Source organism: Scyliorhinus torazame, chromosome 1 (genome assembly GCF_047496885.1).
Source record: "Scyliorhinus torazame isolate Kashiwa2021f chromosome 1, sScyTor2.1, whole genome shotgun sequence".
In the NCBI taxonomy this organism is placed as follows: Eukaryota; Metazoa; Chordata; class Chondrichthyes; order Carcharhiniformes; family Scyliorhinidae; genus Scyliorhinus; species Scyliorhinus torazame.
In genome coordinates, this window is record NC_092707.1 from 263,349,037 (window position 1) to 263,361,440 (window position 12,404).

Genomic DNA, 12,404 nt, shown 5'->3' on the forward strand with positions numbered 1-12,404 from the left:
TGGAGTTTGCGCATTCTCCCAGTGTTTGCGTGGGTTTCGCCCCCACAACCCAAAGTTGTGCAGTGTAGGTGGATTGGCCATGCTAAATTGCCCTTAATTGGAAAAAATGAATTGGGTACTCTAAATTTTTTTTAAATTTTTTTTTTAAAGGTGGCAAGGAACTTTAAAGCAGTCAAACCACCCAAAAACCTTAGTTGCGAGATGTAGCAGGTACTTACTTGGAGATGACAGAAAGCCCTTACAAAGTCACCTCTCCTCAATGAGGGAAATTTGGATCTTCGACTTTGCTACCAGGAACTATTGTCATCTTCCACTGGTGGCCCCTGCCAGTGGCAGAAAATGGGACAGAAAAAATACACAAGACTCCCTAGGTCCCTTCGTCTCTGCAACCGTTCACATAAAACCTAAAACTTTCCTGTAACTTCACTGGCATGTATATGTTCACTGTTACTTGAATCCGAGCCCTTCAATCAGCCTCTTTCGCCCAAGCTTATTTCACACTTAATATTTTTTGTTCCTTACTACCCTCTTTACATCCATTTTGTTTTTGTTGAAAAGACTCAAATCTGAATAAAAATTAAGAATGGAAAGAACCATTACAGTTGCTGAGTACAGCATATGTTTTATTATTGTGAAAGCTTTTGCCATTTACTTTTCACCAGTTTTACAGGATTCCAGTTTTGTACAGCTGTTCACCTAATCAAACACATTACAAGAATGTAGCTGAAAGTGGACTGTAAATTAACATTGCAAGACTTCAATCAGAATAGGCAGTCATTACATTTGCCACAAGATGTCAAACTTGGTTACGCCAGAGGGTTATGATTATTAAAGACAGGGACATCACACTAAATTATTTGAATGGTTGCGTAAAGTTCTACACTGTTAAATTTGCGTTACACTTGATTACTATTTTTCTTCACTTTAATTCTCTGTGGTCATATACAGGCTAAGCGGGGGGAACTGGCAGTCAATCAATGAGAAGACAGACAGAATTAGGTATGGCTAGGGCAAAATAAATTGTGTGTATTATAATGAACATAAGTATAATTAAAGTTGATGGAAGGGTTACTGAAAGTTTGTCCCAAAAAAATTACAGCAAGTGAAATTACATTTACAGGACATGCATGTTTGCATATTATAAACTAAGTAGTTAATAAAAAACAGGCTTAAAAAAAAAAGCAAAAAAAATTTTTCCTTTGGATCACCTGCTGCAGTCCAGGACTGCTTTATGTCTATAGCTCCCAAAACATCCCACTGCAGCGGTCCAAAACAAGAGCAGGAATAGGCTAGTGATAAGAATCTCCACATACAAAACAGCTATTTGACGGCATGAAAGAAAGACTTCTGTGGGTTTCAAGTTCAATTTTTACTAAACATTTTCTTTCACAAAATCTTTCCCGAGAATCTTCACTTAAGATGTTTTCCATTGAAAATGTCGTTTTGAAAAGCCTTTGTGTAGTTTACGCAATGGAGTCCTTTGAGGTCAATATTCATTTCATACACAAAGTAGTAAGAAATGCTTTTTCACAGTAATATTTTTTGCATGACACAAATCAAGCCATTTGGTGCAGACCTACTCCTTCTGACAGTGTCTTTATCTACACATAACAGGTAATTTTCGAAATGGCTTCATGATATCTAGAACCATAGTTGGAATTCACAAAGGACAGGGAATTTCAAACTCTCAGGTTTGATTCCCTAATGAATTGTTTTATTCTAATGTGGAAAATTGACAAGAAATTTGCTTTTGAGGGCTGTGAACTAAAATTATCCAAATATTTCACGAGCTTAAATCTCCAAAATGTTCACCATGTTTTGCACTTTTGAGCTTGTTCACCTTCAATTATCACCCACCCTCGACAGAAAATCATGAGTTGGCCAGCACAGAGACGAAGAAGCGTAAATAAAGCAAAAGAAATAGGAAAAAGGGCAGAGAACCAAATAGAGAAGAAAAGCAGGAGAGAAAGAAAAGAGAAAAGAGGCTCAGAGTAGGAGAAGGGGAGACATTAAATTTAAGACAAACAGACAGAAACCAAACAGCACAGGAGACAAGAAACCTAAAAAGGAAAATTAAATGTAGACAAAGTCACAGAAAGGAAGGGGTTCACACGTAAACGTAGCACTGTAACACAAAGATAGGTAAGAGAATGGTTATTGTGCAATCCACATACACACGTGCACAAACATGCACTCATACACACACGCACCAATGAATGGGCATACACACATGCACCGTAGATGTGCTGAATAGGTGATTAAGAAGCAAAAAATGTCTACTAGATTTCTCCTCATTAACCCAGGAGCACTGAAGCCAAGAGTAAAATCCTTAGTCCTGCTCCAAGTGAAATTAGCAAACTTAGCCGAGTCCTGAAAACAAAGCTAAGGTTGCCCCTCTAAAATACAGCTGATGGATAAATTGGCACAGGAATCATAGACCATAGTAGTATTTCTGGACCATTTCTCCTTTATGTTGATAGCAGTAATGAAATTGAGAGATGCATCAATATTGGTGCATGTAATGCTAGGAACAGTAGCACAATGGCCATGCCACTGAATTGGGCATCTAGAAGCCAGGACCAACATTCAAGAACAGTGAGTTCAAATACCTCCATGGCAGCTGGAGGGATTTCAATTCAATTAATTAAACTAAAGTAAAAAGTTAGTATTAGTAAGGATAATCGTGAAACTACTCTCTCAAAAACCTATCTGTCTCACTGATACAGGAAAAGAAAGCCGCCATCCTTATCTGGTCTGACCTCCATGTGAATCCAGACTCATAGCAACTCTGAACTGAACCCTGAAATGGTCTAGCAAGCCACACAGTTGTATTAAACCGCTTACAAAAAATGTTTTTGCACACTGCCCTGATGAGGCTGAAAGTCCACCTCAATAACATCAGGCCTAAAATTGGGAGAGCTGTCCCACAGCCTAGATAAACAACATCCTGATATATTGAAACTTTCAGGATTCTTCCTTACAACTAATGGAGCAGATTCCTCCATCACCATTCCGGAGATGTTCTGGCCCAACAGCAGTTCAGGCCCACCAAAGATGGCAGCAGTATGGTACTATGCTAACGAGAGAGAGCGGCCCTGGGACTCCTTAACATTGACTCCAGACCCCATGACGTCTCCTGGCATCAGGTCAAACATGGGCAAGGAAATCTCCTGCTGATTACCACCTACCCTCAGCTGATGAACTAGTACGCCTCCATGTTAAACACCACTTGGAAGAAGCACCAACGGTAGAAAAGACAAAGAATACAGTCTGGATGGGAGACAGCATTGCCTGTCACCAAGAGTGGCTCGGTAGCACCCCCAGTGACTGAGTTGGCAGAGTTCTGGACGATGTATCTGCCAGACTTGGCTGGTGGCAAGTGATGAGAAAATGGACAAGTGGAAAAAACGTACCTAACCTCGACCTCACCAATTTACCTTTCAGAGATGTATCTGCCCATTGGCAGTATTGCTAAGAGTGACCATCACACAGTCCTTGCAGAGATGAAATTTCATTTTCATACTGAGGATACCTGTGTGGCACTCGCTATGTGCTGGATAGGATAGATTGAAAAGATTTTTAGCAATTCAAAACCGATCATCTACGGGTCAGTGTGGGACGTCAGCAGCAGAAGAATTGTATTTAACCACAATCTGTAACCTCATGGCCTCACATATTCCTCCCTCTACACGATAGCATTAAGCAAGAAAATCAACCCTGGTTCAATAGGGAGTGTTGGAAAGCATATAGAAGCAGCACCAAGTTGTTGGACCCTTAACCAACTCAGCCAGAAGTGGTAAGTTGATAATACATCTCGGCCTACTCCTAAGGTCCCCAGCAACAGGGGTGCCAGTCTTCAGCCAATTCGCTTTACTCCAATCATATCAAGAAATGGCTGTATGCACTGGAGGCAGCAAAGGACATGGGCACTGACAGCATTGCAGCAGCAGTAATGAAGACTTGTGCTCCAGAACTAGCTGTGCTCCTAGCCAAGCTGTTTAAGCACAGTTCAATATTGGCATCTGACCAACAACGTGGAAAATGTCCCAGGTATGTCCTGTCCACAAAATGCAGGATAAATCTAATGTGACCAATTATTCAACTTTTAATCAGCAGCATAGTGCTAGAAAGTATTGTTTTCAGTGCTATCAAATGCCACTCACTCACAATAATAACAACCTGGTCTTCCATGTTTAGTTAACATTCTTCCTAGATCATTTTGCTCCAGACTAATTAAAATGTTGGTACAAACACGGACAAAGAGCTGAACTCTTCATTTAAAACATATGAATTAGGAGCAGGAGTAGGCCACTCGGCCCCTCAAACTGCTCTGCTATTCAATAAGCTCATGGCTCTAATCTGACTTTAACCACAACCCCACATTCCTGCCCAACTCCCTGGTAACATTCCACCTCCTTGTTAACCAAGAACGTATCCAGCTCTGCTGTAAAAATATTCAAAGATTCTGCTTCCACTGCCTTTTGAGGAAGAGAATTCCAGAGACTCACGAGTCGGAGAGAAAAAAATCTTCTAATCTCCGTTTTACATGAGCGACCCCATATTTTTAAACAGTAACCCGTAGTCCTAGATTCTCCGACAAGAGGAAATATTTTTCTCCACATTCACCCTGTCAATACTCCTCAGGATCTTAAAGGTTTTGATCAAGTCACTTGTTACTTTCTAAACTCTAGTGGATACAAACTTTACCCCGTACAAAACCCACCTCTTTAACCAAACTCTTGATAATCTCTAATTCATCTCTTCCCCTTTGGCTCAGTGTCTATTAACTTTGAAGGACTTTCGGATATTATTAAACATTAAAAATTGCTACATCAATTAAGTTGTTCTGCAGTAAATAGAATATAATGTTGAACTTCCAGCAAAATATACTGTGGCTAGTTTGACCACGGAAAATGAGCAATCCTAATAAGTGGGTTTATTTTCTTTGCTTTTAACTATTATTCTTTCATTCATTTATATCTCTTAATTTCAAGTACAATCACCAGGTTTTACAGCTGACAAAACTGAGGCCGTTGAACAGCTCAGGTCATTCTTTCAGGTGAAGGTAACCAATGTTGGAAAAAGGAAGTAGAAATTTCTGCATAAAAATACCGTTCTACTTCAAAGCTGTTTTTTTTAAAAAAAACAATATTTTATTAAAGTATTTGTAATTTTATAATAATAACAATAACAACATAAAAGAAAGTGAATACTTCAAAGCTGTTTAATCAATTGAATTCTTTCGATATTTCATTTCAAGTGGTTATTTAATTTTTTTTTTAATGTTGTCATTTAGGGTATTCCATATCCTAATGACACTTTGTGGGGGGAAAAATTGTAACGATCCCCTTCATGCTACTTGCATTAGTGACTTTGATTTGATAGTCACAATGACCTTTCAACATTTACCTTCCCAACACCTTTAACATTTTTGAATAACTCGATTAAATGCCCCTTTAATCTTTTCTGGTCATTTTAATTTTCAGTTCCATCAAAATTAATTTCTCCTATCCTGGTTATCAGCCAGTAAATCTACAATACACCTATTCTGTACTTTATCATTTTCAATAATGGAATTCCCAAAACTGTAAGCAGTTCTCAGACGGTGGCTTAGCCAACATCCTAGTTTCATAATTTCCCCTTTACTCTTGTATCCAATGTTTACAGTTGTAGCTTTTTCCATAACAAACAAAAAACACCTTGTTTAAAAATGAAATGAATGGCCCAAACCTTCCTCAGGCTACAGAAAGTGCAGGCTTCTGATGCATAAACAAAACTATGTTTCAATAATATATGAACAAATGCAGGTTAAACCATTAATTCTGTCCTGCTATACACCCTACCTGTAAGAGTGGTAGTATTTGAAGAACTTCGTCTCTGCCAGTTGTGTGCTGTATCTGCATCAGTAGCATCGTCAGTTATTGCACCGACTTTTAACTCTTCATCAAATATCTTCCACTGAGTTACGGATAGCTCGGTTTCATTGAAACTATTAAAATCATTGGATGTTTCGCTACTGATACTCTCACCTAGTTGTTAGCAGAAAAAATAAATTAGCTTTTTCAAAAATCTTCAATGTTGATGTTCCCCTCTAAAATCAGATAAAGTCTGCATGTTTTATTTATTTATTTATTTTTAAACGTATTTTATTACAAACTTGTATCAAAACAGGTTACAGCAAGTAAACACCCCGGAAAACATACTTCCCAATAATCAACTATGCAGTCTGTACAGATTTTTACCCTTTCTCACCCCTCCCCCCCCCCCATCACCCACCCCCCTGTGACGAATAGCTCCCCAAATACAGTCACAAACATCCCCCATCTTTTCTCAAACTCCCCCACTGAGCCCCTTAACTCATACTTTAACTTCTCTAACCGCAGGAAATCATACAGGTCACCCAACCATGCTGCTACCCCCGGTGTCGATGCCGGCCACCACTCCAGCTAAAGTCGTCGCCGTGCAATCAGAGAGGCAAAGGCCACGACATTGGCCTTCCTCCTCTCCATGAGCTCCGGCTTCTCTGAAATCCCAAATATCGCCACCAAAGGATCCGGGTCCACCTCCTCCTCCACTATCCTGGCTAAGACCGTGAACACTCCCGCCCAGAATCTTCCCAATTTTTCACAACCCCAAAACATGAGCTCGTGATTCGCTGGCCCCTGCCCACGCCTCTCACACTCATCTGCTACCCCCTGAAAGAACCCACTCATTCTTGCCCAAGTCATATGCACCCTGTGCACCAGCTTAAACTGTACCAGGCTCATCCTTGCACAAGAGGTCCTGTTTACCCTTCGCAGTGCCTCACTCCATACTCCCCGACTGATCTCCATTCACAACTCCACTTCCCATTTCTCCTTGATCTTCACCACCCACTCACCTCCCTGCTCTAGTCTGCATGTTTTAAAATCAAAATCATTTTAATATAAAGTGTCATTTTTAATGCTTCAGATTGGAAAATTCTTTGTTCCTTTTTTTTTTAAATTTAGAGTATACAACTCATTTTTTCCAATTAAGGGGAAATTCCACGTGGCCAATCCACCTACCATGCACATCTTTTGGGTTGTGGGGGGGAAACCCACGCAAACACAGGGAAAATGTGCAAACTCCACACAGACAGTGACCCAGAGCTGGGATCAAACCTGGAAGCTCGGCGCCGTGAGGCAACTGTGCAAACCACTTGCGCCACCGTGCTGCCCTCTTTGCTTATTCTTTAGAAAACTGAAAGCAGTTTAATGAAAGTTGAACCATTACAAATGTTCATACTGTTCCCCATCAGGTAGTTAATGTATTAATTCACATATCACAATTATAAAGTAGAAAAATTAAGACGATTGGATCATGATGTACACAACTGCACCAAAAAAGCAGTTTGAAAAAAATAGCTTTGCATCCAGTGGTTACATTAATGCTCAAACACCTCAGTATTTGAAATACACTATTGACCAGTAATCAACTTGTCCCTCGCATCTAATTTATGTTCCCACCTATGATACATTTCTAATTTCCCCCTTCGTTATTGTCTAGCTATTTGTGCAACTGTTAAATATATTTCCTGCTGGTCTTTATAGCAACTTTGGTAACACTACTGTCCGATGAAGCTACTTTCTCCTCCCACATAATTAAAAGATTTTTATTTTGCACTTCAGTGTATTACAAGATAGCACTGAATCCCAGAGTGATCAGTAACTCTTGCTAAAAGGAGCAATAAATATGGAAATCTACAATGTTTGAGAAGAAAGCTGAATATATAATAATAATATAGCTTATTGTCACAAGGAGGTCTCAATGTAGTTACTGTGAAAAGCCCCTAATCGCCACATTCCTGCGCCTGTTCGGGGAGGCCGTTACGGGAATTAAACCCGCGCTGCTGCCTTGTTCTTCATTACAAGCCAGCTGTTTAGTCCACTGTGCTAAAGCTCAATAATGTGAAGAACAAGCACAATGAATGTCAAAGCCGCAAAGGGAAAGAAGGCCACAAGACATGCTGAAGGTGCACATTAACAGGTCACAGATTTGTAAGTCCAGGAAATGGTTCAACTGAGGGTTGTCTAAATAAGCAAAAATAGCCATATCAAAACAACTTGGAATCATGGCCAAATTGTCTGCTGTTCCAAGATGGACAAGCAATGTTCCAATTCTGGTGACATGATTATGCCAAGCTGGAGTACTTGCCATCAATCCACCAGTATAAACTCAAGAACAATGCTGTTTTTTTCAAACAATCTAAGAAGTCACCAAAGGACGTAAAGTCCACTGCACATTTAACGACCAAATAAATTCCTTCACATGGTGTGGAGTATAAATTTCTCAATTTAAAACTGAAAAGTCAGATAATGAAAGAGCAAATTTATCAAAGTTCACAATAGATGATGTGTCTGAACTTCAGTTAATCCATGGGCATCATCACCCCAGATAAAGCAAAACAATGGGAATTTAAGTCCTTCGATAGGTCTAAATGTGGAAGGTCTAAATGTGGAACATGGAAATAACATGTAAAGTATTTTGATTCCATCCTGTTGGGAGGAAGCAAGGATTTCAGTTGAAAATCTGCCTCAATTCTACTACATGAATGATTTAAAATTAAAGTATTTGCATGGTAGACCAAAATGTTAAGAGTTCAGGACTCACTCTTATTTCTCAATCCGTGTCTTCCTTGGGATGACTGAAGTGTATCTTCATTACTTTCTAGGTCACCAGGACTACTGCTCCTACGTATCATGATCTGCAACAAAAATTCCAAGTGAAGTACTTATGTTGCTCTGGGATATGGCTGTTCCTCTAATTTTGCTTTGCAATGCTTGCAAAAATCGAATAACTAATAAAATGTACACTGGTACTTTTCTGCATGAACGTATATATATATTTTCAAGTATCTACATAGGGGCATTTAAGTTTAAAGAAGTTAATGATAGTTTGTTGAGCAGGCAGCAGCTGAAAGGTGCAATACTTTTACACAAATGTTTCAGGAAAAATAAACTGTCTGGTCCTTTCATGACCCTTATACTGCCAGAAATGGGATGAGATTTGCAGAGTTGAAAAAAATACTGCGACCCAACAACAACAATTTGACATGCTTTGGCATAACCCCATGATGTAATTACATGTGACATCCTATGGCCAGTGAAGCTATGGACTATGAAACATAATCAATTTAGCGTGTACTGGTATCTGAGCATAGTGGAATTGCTGATTGAACTACATTTGACTGGAACAGTGAGGATGGCACCTTAGAATTATAAAATTCCTATATGCAGAAGAAGGCCATTCGGCCCATCGAGTCTGCACCAACCCTCTGAAAGAGAACCTTACCTGGGGCCAAACCATGCACCCTATCCCTGTAATCCCATCTAACCTACACTTCTTTGGACACTAAGGGGCAAATTAACATGGCCAATCCACCAAACCTGCATTTTTGGACTGTGGGAGAAAACCGAAGCATCCGGAGGAAACCCACGCAGACACGGGGAGAAATAGCAAAATCCACACAGCCACCCGAGGGCCGGAATTGAACACGGGTCCCTGCCGCTGCGAGGCAGCAGTGCTAACCACTATGCCGCCCCTTTCTGACATTCTAGAGGCCAAAAGACCAGTAAAACCTGGAAATCTCCGAAATTACTAAGCATCTCACTAATGTAACCAATTGTTCCTGGATGTCAGATTTCCACTATTAAACAGGCCAAATTCTTTGAATCAAACCTGATGCACTGTGGCTTTGGGACACTATTACCGGGTGGGTGGGGAATAACAAAAATTATGAAGAAAAATTAGAAGTCATAGAGGACTACAACAGCTTAATCCAATGCTTCTCTGAAAGAAGCGAACAAGAAATCAGACAAGTGAACAAATTAAATATTGGAATTCCATAAATGATGCTTCAAAACATAAATGAGTGTTTAAATCAGAAAAGGGGAAAAGTACATTTGCCAAAGAAAAGGAAAGACATGACTTTAATTTTTCTTTAGAATTCTCTTTTTATTTCGGTGGAGGCATTCCAAAGCTAACACTATCCTCAATTGTGCCAATAACAATAAAGCATGCTGGCGTGTTTGCCTGTACAAGAGCTTTGGTTTAATACTAGGTGCGGATATTGCTCACAAATTGGAGGACACACTTTGAGAAAGATGAAGTGTGAAGCCATATAATGTAAAAATTGTTATATAATTAATACACCCAATGGAGTTTTTATACCAATAATTACTTCCTAATAGAAGTAAACAGATTGCTTTGAAGAAAGATGTCTGTTGCTAAACTGAAGCTGTGCTTGACATGACCTTCCATTATGACTACAAACTGAACAATCATCTAATTTTCCATGAGGTCAGCTACTACATGTGGAGGACGTCCCTAAATACGTATATGCTGAGGTTAATTAGGCCATTTCAAAGACTACACTGTATTTTTGGGGACTGTGGGGGCAGGAAGTAGAGGGGAATTGAATTTGACACAGAATATCAACTCCCATATTGTAACAATTTAAAACTTCTAATTAAAAGTCTTATTCCTAACACATGTTCATAATCACACCTGTCGAAGCATTTAGCATCCAGAAGGCTGGAGAAAAGAAATTCATGGTCAACTCACGTTACCATCATCCCTTAATCCTTAAAGATCTTTGAAATCAGTTTTTACCCATTTTCACCACTAAATTGCCACAAAATGTTTCAGTATTAAATCAGTAAAAATGAACGTCAACCTAAAAGAAAAAAACAGATTTCCCATTCTATTCTTACTGCTTCAAAGGTGCAGATGGACATGGTCCCAGTATGACGCACATGTATGCTGGAATCATGGGTGTGATGCACCGGCACTTTGGACCTAACTTTTAGCAAGAAATGATGAATGCGCAACTTGGATTTACTTTAAAAAGGGAAATTTCAATAACCTTTGATACTGCTACAGGAATATATTCTAGACACCAGTAAAATTACTTGCTGAGTATGGAGAAAGAAAAGTAGCGTGTCAACTCGCAAGAGATCCTCACTTTCATTGATTATTGGTCTCCATGTCCGGGGACAAAGGCGGGCCTCAGGTCACAGACTACAGCACTGTTTCCCAAAGTCAAGCCCAATGCTGTTCCCCTGGAGCTTAATTTCCAATAATCTTTATAACCTCATCATCATAATGATGCCACAATAAATATGAAGTGTTAAACTTTATTTAGTTTTTTTTAGAAAGCTAGGTATTAAGTAAAAGCGTGATGGCAATTTACATAACAAGTGAGTGCCCATGGTGTCTCGTGATGTGAGCAGGACAGTGGCTGCGTTTTCGCAAGCTCTGGCTCTTCTCATTTTATAATCCTTTATTCTATCCTGTTGCACCTTTCATATAATAATAATCTAATAATCTTTATTAGTGTTACAAGTGGACTTATATTAACACTGCAATGAAGTTATTGTCAAAATCCCCTAGTCACCACACTATGGCGCCTGTTCGGGTACACAGAGGGAGAATTCAGAATGCCCAATTCACCTAACAGCACGCCTTTCAGGACTTATGGGAGGAAATCGGAGCACCCGGAGGAAACCCTCGCAGACACGGGTAGAACGTGCAGACTCCGCAGACAGTGATCCAAGCCGGGAATCAAACCTGAGATTCTGGCGCTGTGATGCAACAGTGCTAACCACTGTGCTACCCTGCCTCCGCCTTTTCTTGGGATATGTCTTGTGATGTGGAGCCTATATCAAAAAAGTCTGGTTGACCATGGTGATTGGAGTGGTGCCCAGCTTGCAATGGCGTTGTTGCTGGTGAAAGTCTTTCACCTCATCGGTGCTGTTTGTATACGGATAACGGCCTCAATTCAATGTTGCTCAGGATGAAAATCTCGGCTCTGTGGTGCAAGCCTATAGAGCTCACTTTGAAGATTTGGGAGAATGATGGAGGTGCATGAGAGAGTTCTTGTATTCAGAAGAGCACTTTCCCTGGCAAGGTCATGCCTTAGAGATGTTAAGATCCTGCTGCATGGTATGTCGTTTATCCTGGCTGGTTCAGGGGCCAGGTAAGGTATGTCTGTGAGCCCGGTCCCTGGCAAGAGGTGGGAGTCAAGTTCCTGTTTGAGTTTGAAGATTGACTGCCATGCTTTGCTAATCTTGATTTGGAGGCTGGATGCATCAGAATTGACAGAGCACAGAGTATTCGATCTTCGAGGCCTGGGGTCGGTTGGGCTCCCTGATCATAGGCCCTATATTTTCCTAATCTCGGTGCTCGTCGCAACAGGTTGGAGGTTGCCGAGCCATCTCCACTGGCTGGGACCTAGGCTGCGTGTTGCTTGGGTGCCGGAACAGTGGCATGGTGGAAATAAAAGATGCTTTGTTAGAATCTTTGAGAGATCGTGAAAAGCGTTTGCTGATCCTGGCTTGGCATTGGCTTTCTCGAGCAACATGTATGGTGTCATTATCCTGCAT

At 40.3% G+C, this 12,404-nt stretch overlaps 1 protein-coding gene across 8 annotated transcripts in view; it reads right to left on the reverse strand.

Annotated features, from left to right (window-relative positions):
• Window positions 1-12,404, reverse strand: part of ralgapa2 (Ral GTPase activating protein catalytic subunit alpha 2) — an 855,222-nt gene that overhangs the window by 583,955 nt on the left and 258,863 nt on the right. For all 8 annotated transcript variants that reach the window (XM_072505626.1, XM_072505670.1, XM_072505634.1 and 5 more), the window contains 2 exons: window positions 8,632-8,725; window positions 5,844-6,029 (listed from right to left, as the gene is read on the reverse strand). In XM_072505626.1, coding sequence (XP_072361727.1) covers window positions 5,844-6,029; window positions 8,632-8,725 — 280 coding nt within the window. The remainder of the gene's footprint in view (window positions 1-5,843; window positions 6,030-8,631; window positions 8,726-12,404) is intronic.